Source organism: Miniopterus schreibersii, assembly GCF_964146895.1.
Source record: "Miniopterus schreibersii genome assembly, chromosome: 6".
In the NCBI taxonomy this organism is placed as follows: domain Eukaryota; kingdom Metazoa; phylum Chordata; class Mammalia; order Chiroptera; family Miniopteridae; genus Miniopterus; species Miniopterus schreibersii.
In genome coordinates, this window is record NC_138107.1 from 86,920,193 (window position 1) to 86,934,565 (window position 14,373).

The window sequence follows — 14,373 nt, forward strand, 5'->3', positions numbered from 1 at the left end:
AGGTACATATAATTCAGAGAACTGTACATTATTTGGAGCCGGGACTTTGGGATTCCTCCCTTGAAGAAGGGTACCTGCTCTGAAAATGAGAATGAAACACAGACTTGGTATCAGGCAGAAATCCGTGCTGACAGTAGTGACCATCCCAGCAGACAAGACTACATTCCCCACCAGTGTCCTGGCAGTTTGATGTTGCTATATGACCAAGTTTCAGCAACGCAATGTGAGCAGAAGTGACGTGAGCCAGACCATAGAACTTCCCATGAGCAACTCCCCCTCCTGCAGCTTGCTGCTGACAGGTACAGGAACCCTGGAAGCCATGTATCGAAAATGGTGGGGCCCCCACAGAAGCCGGAGCATGCGAATCACTAATAGGAGAGTGGATCGCCAACCAGATGCAGCGCTCGCATCTTTTTACAAGAGAAAACAACTACTGGAGCTCATTCATCTAGCGGCTGCTTAGGGGTTCTCGGGACAGCAACTGGTATTTACCTGAACTAAAACCCGTGACGGAGCTGAAACAAACCCAGCAGGCTGGCTCGCAACCTGTGCTATCTATCCCACTCCCCTGATACCAAGTGGGCGGTGTAGGCGCAGACCGCGGCTTTCACATCCTTTCATGCTGATGGGGACTAGGGGCTAAAAACCCTTTTGTTTTCTTCCTCCGCATTCTCCCTGAGCCCCAAAGACACAGCCAGCTGTGACCAGCAGCAAGTATCCTGTCGGTTGGAGAACCCTTGGTAAAGAACATACATGGGACACCTTTTGTAAATGACATGACCATCTAGTATCACCATATGCGTTTACCCACCATAACTTTAGTCCACACACAGATAAATGCAGGAAGTGCTAGAGTTGGCACCTAAGATCCTGTGCAAACCTATTGTTTTTCGTAAAAGGAATAAGCCCCTGATCATGCATGCTGACAGCATCACACAGGCGCTGAGTCAAGGCCCCAGGGCCCAGGCCTCCCAGGACCTCATTCCTTGTTCTTTCTGTGCCGTGTGCAAAGGCAAGCAGCAGGAGAGGAGCGAGCCCACTGCCCTCGCAGTCACAGGGGCTGTGCCGTCACACAGACTGTGGGTTTTGCTGTGTTAACCTGAGCCTCGGGGATACCAATTATTTACATTATGATGGCTCTATTAAAGCACATCCCTTAATAAAAATATCTTAATATGGGCCCAGAATTGTGTGCGCGAGACCAAAGACACAAATGAACAAGCAATGGACACACCGAAAGTACAATGAAGCAGAAACATTCATTCTCTTACCATCCAACTAAACTGAGACATCGTACTTTTTTCAGAATGTGCTCCAGAAGCACCCTGGGAGGCTATTAGAAGCTTACACATGACAGCAAACAGCGTGACTTCACCAGACACGGGTGAGCCTCATCTTGCTTTCCCAAAACATTATCCCAGCCCTCCAGGGAAAGGGACACTGGGTAGGCTCAGACTTTCCAAAACCAGCGTGAATAAAAGATCACCTTATGTCAAATACATCTTGTGATAAGCCTGATTACTTCTTTTTTCCAGAGTTTAGGCAACAATCTACGTTTGGTTAATGGTCTATGTTATGGTAACTTTATAACTTGCTATATAAAATACCTTATGTGCTATTACATTACGTTACTGCAGAGAGGAATGTAGATAGACTTCATATGCCATCTGGGTTTTAAGGGTAAAATTTCAGCTACCTATTTAGTATTCCTTTCCCACAGTAAAAATAAAGTCTACAATTATTATTGTTTTACACACATGCATAGTATACCTCTTTTGATAGTTGACACTCTCTTATTAACAATCAAAAAAGTCACACTTACAATAGAATAAATGTCTTACTAATGAGCAATTAAGTGAAACTATCAAGGACCTTATAGGATTTTTAAGGTGCCCACGCGTATCTTAGAACATTAGCTTGCTGGATCATTCGGGTGTGACTGAAAAATGAAAGTAATTTATACATTACCTAGTAGCTTTCCTAAGCAGTAGTTCCCCTGAAATTAAAACAGGAAATAAAGTTTGTATTTACACCTAGTTTTAGATATAACTCACAATGTACATGTATCAAGCCACAGGTAGCATTTCAGACAGTGTCTGTCTGAGTCCCATTTCCCACAGCACAGACCGCGCTAGTTGTGAGGTGTGTGGGCTGGAGCAGGGACCACTGATGCCCAGAGACCCTCCCTGCACAAACACGCTCTTTTCCAGAGACAGCTATTTCACCTTTCCTGTTTCTTTTCTATTATGAAAAACAGTGCTGAACAGAATCTTGGTCTCATTTTCTGCTGGATGATTAAAATCTTTACTGTCAATTATCTTGTCTCCTAAAAATCAATCCGATGGTGAAGAAAAAGCAAAGCCTCAAGAAAGCGTGCTTCCCTCAACATAAAGCCAAAGCAAAAACAGAGCCCGAGAAATTTCAAGTGAATGTCTTTGAAATCTTAAAGCTCAGTAAGAGTCAGAGCTTTATATAAATCAGTAGTCTCTGCATATCTTAGTTCAGTACACACCATGACCTAGCAGAACACACATATTCAAAAGCTCATCCTTCACCAAGGTCCTGCCTTTTCTAGACGGCCCACTGCCTGGTGTACAGGCACAGACACAGGCACACAGGCACACAGGCGACGGATGCAAGCAGCAACCACGTGATCACTGCTGCTCCGGGCAGGTCCCTTTACTGCGCTGTGGAAAGACCGTCGGTCTCTGAAGCGTTTTCAGTCCGCACGTGCCCGCACGCATGGTAGTCATCAGCCTCCACACCTGGCAATGCACAAAGCCTGCATGCTTTCCTCACTGAATCCTCAAAGTGCCTTAAATTGTTTTAAAAACTTCAGTCTTCCATATTGAAACTAAGTTACTCCATTTTTCCATGAAAAAAATTAAGGGGGGGATGAACTTGGGAAAATAATCCTGCTACTAAATAGGTTTAAGAATAAAACCTCTATAGAAAAAATATTGCAATGGAAGGTAAAACCTCTCTATGGGTTGCTCAACAGCATTATTTGTAATAAAACAGAAACAAATGAAGTGTTCAGTAAGAGAACTGTAGAACCAATTAGGAAATGTAAGATTGACAAAATGTTCTACAGCCACTAAGACAATGAGGCCCTAGCCAATGTGGCTCAGCTGGGTGACCATTGTCCAGTGCACTGACAGGTCAAGGGTTTGATTCCAGGTCAGGGCACATACTCAGGCTGCAGGTGCCATCCTATTCAGCGTACCTGCACGGGGCACCTAATGGATGCTTCTCTTTCTCTCTCCCTTCCTCTCTCTAAAATCAAATTTTAAAAAAGACAATGAGGGCCCTGCCGGGCGTGGCTCAGTGGTTGAGTGTCGACCTGGGGTCCAGGTGATGGGGGTTCAATTCTCAGTCAGGGCACATGCCCAGATTGCAGGCTCAATCCCTGGTCGGGGGCGTGCATGAGGCAGCAGATAAATGACTCTCTCATCATTAATGTTTCTCTCTCTCTCCCTCTCCTTTCCTCTCTCTGAAATCAATAAAGATATATTTAAAAAAGAAAAAAAAAAAAAGGAAGATGCTGAAACATGGAACACACAATGTTGAGCCAAATACACCATGGCACCGTGCCATGTGCAAACAGCTCCTTTTGCAACAAAACAGGAACATAATCTGATATGCTGTCGCAGTATTATGTGCAGTTTTCCCTTTATTGAAAACACTCAACTATATAAAGCTTCTATAGTGACTATTTTCTAAAAGAAAAGAAAAACATCAAAATGGGCAGAATGACTCAATAATAAGTCTTTAAGCATGACTGTTCCTGCAGGAGGCGCACTGCTGCTGTGCCCAGGAACCACTGCCATTTTCTGGGAAGGCAGCACCTGGCAGGTAGGTGGGTGCTCACAAAAGGCCTGAAAGGAGGAAGCGGTGGCCTCATCCCTATCACTGATTTTATCACCCAGGCCTGAATGTATCCCTTCTGAGCACTTATACAATACACTCTTCTATGTGAGAACAAAATTTCACATACAAGTCTTCATCTTTCCCGCTACAGAGAAATTCAGGTACACAACTACTTCCTTCTAAGAATAAAGCAACACTCAATTGGCAATCACATTATACATATTTTTTAATGACAAAATGGTGTTAACTTTGTGCAACATGTGACCACAAATAATTAAGAGACCGCAGGGTGATGCCTACCAGAAATAATACTAGACGTAGGATTACTTGCAAAACAAGCAATTTTCAATAGAAAAACTAAGTATTTCCCTTGGGAAAAGCTTTAATATTTTATTGTTAAACAACAGGGGCAAATGTGTAGATTTCCTATAAATGCAGAAGAACAGAATCAGAAAGGCTTCCATAGGGGCCCCAATGGTACAGGGATGCAATACTTCTGATGGCTTTATGATGACATTTCTAAGCTCCTGGGTATTTTAGCTCTCTGAAGAAAATGTTCAACCAAAAGACTAAATCATACAAAGCATTTAATATCTTCAAACAGATGCCCAATAGCAAAACTTTAAAACAAGAAATTACTCATAGCATTAAATTGTGTTTATCAAATACCTGAATAAGCTACATTCAGAAACGCTACAACGGAGCAGCTACGGGTACACTGAGGTACTCCGCACTACTACAAAAACACCGGAAAGAGCTTGGTGTCCTCGGTGTAATGCTGACGATTTACTTTTTGCAAGCCATGTATCTTTCAGCTACATTCTCCCAGTTGATTACATTCCAAATAGCTTTTAGATAATCAGGTCTGACATTTTTATACTGAAGGTAATAAGCATGCTCCCACACATCAATCCCCAGCAGTGGAATAAGACCTATTGGAAAGAAAAAAAGCAAAAATTATTTCCATTTAAACACTGCATCTTCCCAATTTAACCTTTATCCTATGTATCCACTATTACACTTTACAACATTCTCATACATTTCTCAGTTTCTTACATAAAGAGAAAATGTGCCTAAGAATAAATATTTCTATAAAAAAATTTTAAACTTTACTGTTTGGAAGAAAATGTGATTAGTACTAAAAATGGTAAAAATAAACCTGGGAAAATCAATTAACTACAGTATTTTAATAGCTGTCCTTAAAATACCAACAGATTTACCTAAGAGCCAGTTCTCAGTGGGGGTCTCAGTAAGAGTGTGCCATTTGTGGAGTGACAGAGGACACTCCGAAGATCCTGAGTACTCAGGGAGGTGATGAGAAGCCTGCTCTGCTCCCCAAGGCTGTTAGTCTTAGAGAATAAGTGTTTGAGATGCAGAAAGAAAGAACAAGTTAACAGGGAAAACTGAATAGGACTGCAGAGATACACAGAAGGCATAGCCAGGTTTTGCCTGGAAAGCACAGCGTCTCCAGTGGGGTACCTTCAGAGGTATACCCGGCTCCCTACAGCACGCAGTGCTCACAAATCTTTTGCTGCCTTTACAAATTCTGTGATATCTCACTTTCCCCCAAGAGCCGTTTAGGTTCTGGAAAACTCTGAGTACGTCCACTGAAGAGTCACGTAACCAAATCTTCTGATGTGTGGAGGTAGAGCAGGTGGCTGAGAACCGCTGTTGTTTGATGTTAAGGTGTCGCTTTGGCTTCTTTACATTAAGGTCACATGTCCCACTACCTGCTAGATGACTTAGGATTCTTTCTCCTAAAGAGCTTGCTAACATAAAAAAGGGTTGGGTGAGCCCAGTCTGGCACTTCTAAGCCAAATATTGTCCTATACCAAAACCCCCCAGGGCAGTAGTCTGGAAATCTGAGCTCGCCTCCCAGTTTGACCACAAGTGCTCAGGAGAGAGTGAGTCCAAGGTTTGAAATCAGATCTCTTTTCCTTGTTCTTGTTGTTTATATTTAGTTTTTCGTCTTAGTGCATACAGTTATGTAAGTTGATACAAACTCACTGTCAAATGAAGCAGTTTATGTCTAAAACATTTTTTGTTAATGTACCTGTAAAATTACATGCGCTTATTTTTTATAAAATTTAAGATTTCAAAATATTGAAAACTTTTAAAGCACTTTTACTTACACAGACTCTGGGTATCACCTGTCAAGATTTGCTCAAATAAGTACATGCTCATTATAGGCTTAAACATGGCTAGTATTTCATATTTCAAGTTAAAGGCCTTATAGTGAACCATCTGCCCTGAAAGAATGGGTAACAACTTTCCAATCTAACCTGTTGTCCCCTGAAGGGGGTCCTGGTTAGAACAAGCAGCAATCTGCAGGCGTCCTTGTTCCTTATTATAACCAAGCCAACCCCAACCTGAGCCTTGAACGCCAGCAGAAACAGCAGTCAACTTCTCCTTAAATGCGGCGAAGGAACCAAAGTCACGTTTGATGACGTCCAGCAATTCCCCTATTTAAAAAAAAATCCAAAGAACACCCACAAATGAGCAGATGGCAATAGTTACAATATTTTATTACATATATTAAAGTATTCTTGTCCTATGGCCAAAGATACAACTAGACAACACCATACAGAAGACACAACAAAGCCCAATGAGCCTCCACAACACCATGCTACTCTGCCCTGAGACCAGTGTCCCAGGCCTCAATTGTAATTCACATGTTCATTACTGAAGCATTGGAGGATTTCTTCCTTCACTGTGCTATTGCCATCAGGAAAGAAAGAATATTTTCCATTAGCTTTCTTTTTTTCCAGTCAGTAAAAATTTTACTTCAACTTCTACTCTACCTATTCTGTCTCAATTTGGGAATAAAACGTTACGGCTGTTATCTGGTTCTTCTCCAAGGTGGGCTAGATCTTTCTTATCTCAATGATAGCATTTTAAAAGGAGTGATTTTTCTTTTCTATTACTGAACTAAGGGTACACTTTAAGGGCTACAGCCATTTTATTCTGTAGCAATATAGAATTCTAGACTGACCACATCAACCAACTCAACTAGGCCAAAAATATCACCTCTCTGTTAAAAGCAATCATGTTATAAGCACAAACGATGGAACACCGTGATGCAGAGAACACAAAGTGGCAGAGTACCGACACCTGTTGATTGAATAGGGGTGTCTCTGATACTCTGGTAACTCACAAAACCTCAACAGTGTTCAATTATGGTCTGAAGACCTAATTCACAAGAAATAAATTGTCCAACTTCCCATACTTACTCCCCCATTCAGTGTTATTTCCTAATGAAATTGTTTATTTCGAGTGCATAAGATGCCTTTTAGAACACAATTCAAACACACACACAGCCCGGCTGGGTGTGGCTCGGCGGTTGAGCATCAACTTAGGATTCAGGAGATGGTGGCTCCATTCCCGGTCAGGGCACATGCCTGGGTTGTGGGCTCGATCCCCAGTTGGGGGCGTGCAGGAGGCAGCCAATCAATGATGACTGTCTCATCACTGAAGTTTCAATCTCTCTCTCTCCCCTCCCTTCCTCTCTCTGAAATCAATAGACCTACTTAAATAAATAAAAACACAACACACACACAAATTTAAGGTACATCCCAGAAGCCCAGAAACAGGAGGGGAGCTATATTTGTGCCCCAGACCTTCCCAGGGGTGAGGGGGATAACTAAAGTCTCCGCACACTGCACAGAAAGTCAAGTGAATGAGAGGAGGGGCCAGACGATCAGCCCTGTACTCCCGTCATCTGCAGCTCTCCTGGAAAACCTAATTTTCTGGGACAACTGACTTCTTATCTCTTAGGAAGAGTAGTAAAGTAAGAGCAAACGGCACTACTCTATGTACTTTACATGTAATAACTTACTTAATTCTCAAAATAGCCCTATTATAATATATAGAGGAAGAAAGGAAGGTTCAGAAGGGTTAAGTATCTCACCCCAGGTCCTAGAGCTAGTAAGTGAAATCTTGTCTTTTCTAAAAACCGTTTCTTGGTCTTTCCCTAATGTACAACACAGAGCATTTCAACCAAAAGTCGACACCATATGCGATATTACATGTATGTACATATAAAATCTGATGACACGACCCCCCAAATGCACTCTCCATTCATACATATGTCCCTTTGGAAGTTACTACAACTTGACTGCACTCCTTGCTATGAAAAATATGCTATTATGATACCTCAGAGAAAATTAGGGAAACAAAACAAATCAACAGTCAATCCTATCATGCACAAAATGTAGCTAAGCTTGTACCAACATATACTGACCTTTGGGTTCTCCACCACCCTTAGGGCTCAGGTTTGTCCAGAAAATGCTGTGATTGATGTGGCCTCCACCATTGAACTTCAGTGCAGGCTGAAGAGCTACCTGAGCTGTAACATCACCTGAAATGTTAAAATGCAAATACATTTTAAAAAAATTTTTACTTTTCCAGCCATTCTACGCACTATTTTATTGTTTGTAAAATGTCATAATTGGATCAGCTTATCTATAACATATTATAGGTCCTAAAATTCTACAATTTCATATTCTACCAATAAAGACCTTCCCGAATTATTTGTCCCAGTGGATTTTCAGGTGATTGGTACCAGGCCGAACAACTAATGAGACAGCAGGGGTGGCAAAGCTAGAAGGAAATTCACTTCTGAGCTTCAAAGAATTCAGTTTTCTTAGATAGAAAAGATTTCAGCAAATGAAATAATGAAGAACAAAGATAGAAGAAAACAGTGGAATGCTAAAATGTATGGTTCCATATATACGGAAATTTCCACCTCTCATTTTCTAATCGAGGTAGACAACTATTCACTGAGAAATATCTGTTACATTAACAAGAAACACAACATATTCAAAACCGACCCCAGATTTCCAACCCCAAACTTACTCCTGCTGTGGGCTTCCCCATCTCAGTAGTGCCAGCTATCTCCTCAGGCCATTTTGATAACTTGGTCATCTTTGACTCCTTTCCTAACCCACCAGCATATCCACCAGCAAGGCCCACTCTCCCGTTAAAACACATGCAGCCCAGCCAGGCGTGGCTCAGCAGCTGAGCTTCCACCTAGGTTCCAGGAGATCAGGGTTCGATTCCCGGTCAGGGCACATGCCCGGGTTGCGGGCTGCAGACAATCAATGACTCTCTCATCATTGATGTTTCTATCTCTGTCTCTTCCTCTCCCTTCCTCTCTCTGAAATCAATAAAGGGATATTAAAAAAAAAAAAAAGCACATGCAAAATCCAATGCCTTCCGATATCTGGTGCAGACCAGCAGCATCTACCTCCCACCAGCATTCCTGCCACCCTCAGGCGCTTATCTCCTGCTTCCACATCTGCCCTAACAGTCTGTTCTCAAAGCAGTGGCCAGAAGGCTCTTATAGACGCCACATGGATCAGAGCACTCCTCTAGGCAAACCCCTCCACAGGCTGCTCCTCTCAGAGTGAACCCCAGGTCCTTACAATCAGCTACAGAAATGCCCGCCCTACACGCCCGAGTGACCCTCCACAGCTCCTAGCTGGCCCGGCCCCAGTCACACTGGCCTTGGCGCTCTTACAAGAGCAGCTAGCGCTCTCCCAGCTTAGGGCTGCCCAGCTTCCCATGGGGAAACACCAGAGGCAGCCTGATGCTTCACTGCCTCGTTTCTCCAAGTTCCTACTGAACCACCAACCCTATCAGTGAAGCCTTCTCTAACCACAGTAAAAAAACGGGCAAATCCTCTACTTGCTTTTCTAAGACAACCCCTGCCATCCTACATATTTACTTGTTCATCTGTCTCCCCACTAGAATGGACGCTCCAGTGAGGACAAGGACTTCCATGCACTGCTGTGTCCCAGGGCCTGAGAAATTGCCTCATACAGAGCAGACACTCAATGAATGCTTGTTGACTGACTAGATCATTGAATATGCTGAATGTAGTTTCTAGGTAAAAAAATTCTGATATCTATAGTACTCAAAAAAAAAAAAGAATGTCATGTTTAAAGGCTTTTTTTCTTACCTTGCTTGACAAGTAGGCAAAATAAAATGTTTTTTCTATGCCTTCTAGAAGTTACAGATGAACTGAACTCAAAGTGAAGGACACAAAGAACCACTGAGCACTCACTGCTCAAAGTTTACATCATAGAAAAGCTCTATACTTCTGTTCCTAAGGCACACTAAGAACAAATGTAAGAAATACTACTGTTTCCTGAAACAAGGCCACACCTCCAGCTGGTTAGCAATTCAGAGGAGAGGACCACGTGTACCTGAAGACGTAGTTGATCTTTAAGAGTTTTTTTAAGATGCCAACTTTTTGCTGTTATGTTTACAAAATAATTTTCTCACAGATCAGTGTCTCCCTTTATCAATTTTTCTTGGAAAGTCACCCTAAAAATAAATGTAAGTTTATTAAATTGTGTTTTAATAAGTCAACAGTAACTACATTTTTCTAATGGGAAAGAAACATATTTATTGAGAATTTGTTTAATAATTTCAATCTCTTAAAGTTTAGTTAATAATTTTTCAATTTTAACAGAAATTTGGGGGGACTTAGGATCTGCCTTTAAGAACTTTTCTGAAGTTCAACGTTTTCTTTGACTTCACTTCAGTTTTTTTCTTCCGTCAAACAGTGTTTCTTTGAAAAGCATCTTACATGTGATGAGAGGCTGTAATTTTACTTATACTCCTTTTATCCCAAATTTCAAACATGAAGATTTAGCTCTTTAACAACTTTTAAAATATAACTTTTTAAATTAAAAAAAAAAGCTCTGCAGGTACTTATTTACAGGCAATACAGAAAGTGACATAAAGCTTTTTTTCCAGTGACTTTCATTAAACAAGTAAAGCTTCGATTGCACAAGAAGGGAAAGTAATCTGTTTTTCAAATACTGAAGAGAGAGGTTCACCGGTGTCAGATGTTGTCGTCATACAGGAAACACTTTCACAACTGGGATATTCCCCAGCCTCACTGCTACCCACAGTGTTATGTCCTAAGCCACCAAGACTTCTACGGCATTCAGAGCCTCCTGCCACGCTCGGGGTTTCCGAGGTCGGGGTAAACAAGCATTCCGGGACGCGGCTTCCTCCTGGTGCAGCCATTTGCCTCGCACACAGTCAGGCTGAAATACTACACTTTCCCACTAGGTGCCCCCCAGTCAACAAGATGCTGCTGTCCAAAATTCACTCCACCTACTTCACAGGGCTGAAAGTCAACGAAAATAGGTCTGTTTAAGGAAAATACGCTTGTAACTGTGTTGCTCATGGGGCCATACCTGTAGTCTGGAAACACGACTGTCAATTACCTACTCTGCAAACGCTGCTTAAACTAATAGGTCGAAAGTGTAAGAGTGTTTTGTGCAGAAACATTAAATCACACTGTTCCCACCTACACCCCCAGGCGCACAACACGCAACGTCCCCGAGCGACTGGTTTTGTCAACCGGACTTTAAAAAAAAAAAAAAGTAACTCCATATTACATTTTCATTGAATTCTAAACGTTCGTAAGTAAACACGAGCCTGTTTCCGTTTCCCACAAGGATCCTTTCCCTGTGAATTTCAAGAGCGCACGGAGCCGTGCGAACACAGGAGCCTCGGCGGAGGCGCGCCGGCCGCCCCGTGGCCGGGCGGTTCTGGGGGCCGCGGTGGGCCCGCACCTACCCTTCTGCAGCGCCTCGCGGTACTTGTCCTCCGTGGCGTTGAGGTTGTTCACGTAGGCCGCGTGGTGCTTGCTGTGGTGCAGCTGCATGATCTGGGCGTTGATGTGAGGCTCCAGGGCGCCATAGTCGTACGGCAGGTCGGGGAGTTGGTGCTTCTGCCTGGCGCCCAGGGACCCCAGCGCGGGCACCAGCTGCCGGCTCGTGCTGCAAGGACAAGCACAGGCCGCTGCGCTCGGGGGGCCGGTCGCTGCCAGCGCGCCCCGGGCGGCTGAGGCGGGAGGCTGAGGCGCGGAGGCTGAGGCGGGAGGCTGAGGGCACGCAGCGCCCCGGGGCCTTCTTTTCCAATAGCTCGCTCGCCCGCCAGCCACACTCCCTGAAGCGTTAAACTAACGCTGATGTCCCGGCCCCGCAGCACCTGGTCGGGCCCCACGCACACCTGCCCTCAGGCAGGGCCGCCCGCAGCGTCCCGCGACACCTGCGCCCCGAAGGTGCCCTCGACCCCGCCGCCCCTGCCCTTCACCCTCGGGGCCCGAACCGCGTCCCCGCCGCGCCGCGTGGCCCGGGCGCCTCACCTGCACGCCGCCCGGGACAACATGGTGACGCCCCGCGCAGGCCCCTCGGAGCTCGAGCCGCCGCGATGACCGCCCGGAGCGACCCAGTGAACCCGCGAGCAGGCTGCGCCGCAAGGACACGGCGCGGCCGAGGCCCCGCCCCCTGCTCGCCGCTCCCACCCCGAGGGGTGCGCGGCCCCGGGAGCGGCCCCGCCCACGCCCGGCCCGCGCCCTGGGCCCACGGGGCGCGAGAACGGGGGCAGAGACCCCGTCTCCAGGGGGCCGCGGAGCCGCGGGGCGCCCCTGCCGCGCTTTCCCGCGCGCGGCCCCGGGGAAGGCCGCCCGCCCCCCCCGTGTCAGATGGTACGGCCCACGGCCCTGCCCGCGCCGGCGCGGCCCGCGGGTCCGGGAGGGCGAGGCGGGTCGCGGGGGTGCGAGTGCGCCCCCGCCCCTTCCCAGGGGGCAGCGCTGGGGCAGCCCCGGGCCCGCGACCTTCCCGGAGGAACGACTCCCGTTTCCCTGAACGGCCTTGGCGCCGGCCCAGCGCGTCCGAGGGGAAGGCGCCCGGGCGCCGCGACGCTGCAGGCCCCGCCCCGCCCCGGCCCGGCCTCTCCGCGGGAGCTGACCTTGGGGCCTCCTCCGGCCGGAGCCGGGCCGGGGCTGCCGAGCACCGAGCGGCCGGGGTGCGCCGCGGGGGTGCGCGCGCTTAGCCGCGTCTCCCCGGTAGGTGGTGTCCACTCGAGGCTGCAGGTCGAGTTCTCCGAAGGTGAGCAGGTTGCCCCGAGAACAGGGTTATTAAGTAAAGGAGGAAGGTCAGAACTCGGGGTCCATCATTTGTTGGGTACTGAGACCTGCCCGTCGTCTTCAGTATTTGTTAGGAGTGGCTTCCGTGAACCAGCCGCTGTATTAAAGAAATACAGCTGCCCTGCCGGGCGTGGCTCAGCGGCTGAGCGTGGACCTAGGATCCAGGCGATCGGGGTTCGATTCCCAGTCAGGGCACATGCCCGGGTTGTGGGCTCGATCAATGACTCTCTCATCATTGATGTTTCTATCTCTCTCTACCCCTCTCCCTTCCTCTTTCCGAAATCAATAAAGATATATTTAGAAAAAAGAAAAAGAAACACTTTCCAAAAAAAAAAAAAAATTTCAGCCCTCCCGCAAAAATGGCGAGGGTGGGGATACAGGGGGGTAGGGGGCGGGAGCGACTCAGGCTGCCACATCTTTCTGCCCAGGATCTCATCTCACTGCACTGGATGTTATCAAGTTGAGGCCACTTCCATGTGAAGTTACCAGCAGACAAGGCACAATTAATATGGGTGCAATTGGTCATGTAACTCATGGGAAATACACAGGTATAAGAGCTGTTTCTGGAGTTCACACTGTCAGGTTCAAAAATGAACTAGAAAGAAATATTACAATCAAGCTTGGATATTCTAATGCTAACATTTATACGCTTGATGACTCAAGTTGTCCTCCGCCAGAATGTTACAGGTCCTGTGGAGGTAGCACACTTCATGACTTTCCTACAGACATTCCTGGGACCAAAGGGAACTTCAAATTAGCCAGACATGTTTCCCTTGTCGTCTGTCCTGGCCACGGTGTTTCGATGGCTACCACACCGAACCCTGCAGCAGTGATGGATGCAGCTCTTCTGTTGACAGCTGGCAATTAGTCTTGTCCTCGGCCTCATACTTCTGAACATTTGGCTGCTGTAGAAATGAAACTAAAGCATATGTTGAGTTGACAAAATAAAATTGATTTGGTAAAAGCAAGCCTGGCTAAAAAACAGTATGAACAGATCCTTGCATTTGTGAAAGGTACAGTAGCCCCAAGGAGCTCCTATTATTCCAATTTCTGTTCAGCTAAAAAACAATATTGAAATACTTCTTAGTTCCTTTGATGTCAACAAACCTGGCTGAGAAGTTGATGGCTCTGCTGGGGGCGGGAGTAGCTGGTGGTCGTATTCTAAAAGGGGAATTAAAGGTGGGCCAGGAGATAGAAGTCAAACCTGGTATTGCTTCCATAGATGGTGAAGGAAAACGTGTGTGTGGATGAAAAGGGGCCACGTGCTAACCTGACAGGCTCAGGGCAGGCCTGCGTGGAGGCCTTGCAAACTCAGAGACCTAAAATAACCACAAAGGATGGTCTGAAATTAAAACTTTTTAAACATAAGCAGTTTGTGGTGGGTAGTCACGCCCTAAGGCAGTATATTTCCTTCACAAAGGTTAATTTTCACTTTAAGCCTGTGGGTTGTCTTTTGCATCTCAGATAACATACCTAATACATACCTTTGCAAAACAGTCATTTCCCCTTTTTCCAGGCGCTCAGTGCACCAGGGCAGACACCAGGAATCTTCT

General features: G+C 45.9%; 1 protein-coding gene and 1 pseudogene across 2 annotated transcripts; one reads left to right on the forward strand and one right to left on the reverse strand.

Annotated features, from left to right (window-relative positions):
- Window positions 1-4,078: 4,078 nt before the first annotated feature.
- Window positions 4,079-12,180, reverse strand: SOD2 (superoxide dismutase 2). Its single transcript, XM_081141269.1, has 5 exons — window positions 12,038-12,180; window positions 11,467-11,669; window positions 8,111-8,227; window positions 6,153-6,332; window positions 4,079-4,802 (listed from the first exon to the last, which is right to left on the reverse strand). Exons 1-5 carry the CDS (start codon window positions 12,058-12,060, stop codon window positions 4,657-4,659), a joined length of 669 nt encoding a protein of 222 aa, XP_080997395.1. The 5' UTR covers window positions 12,061-12,180; the 3' UTR covers window positions 4,079-4,656.
- Window positions 12,181-13,179: 999 nt separating this feature from the next.
- On the forward strand, window positions 13,180-14,071 carry LOC308559150 (eukaryotic translation initiation factor 2 subunit 3, X-linked pseudogene; annotated as a pseudogene). Its single transcript has one exon. The product of its transcript is annotated as a eukaryotic translation initiation factor 2 subunit 3, X-linked pseudogene (transcript).
- The last annotated feature ends 302 nt before the right edge of the window (window positions 14,072-14,373 follow it).

Bases quoted from the DNA above. Each gene is read 5' to 3' on its own strand.
- SOD2 (XM_081141269.1), bottom strand. From the start codon at position 12,060: ATGTTGTCCCGGGCGGCGTGCAG. The intron at 6,333-8,110 runs GTCAGTATATGT...TTTTTTAAATAG, and splicing joins GGGTGGTGGAGAACCCAAAG to GGGAATTGCTGGACGTCATC. The intron at 4,803-6,152 runs GTTAGATTGGAA...TCTTTCCAATAG, and splicing joins CCCCCTTCAGGGGACAACAG to GTCTTATTCCACTGCTGGGG.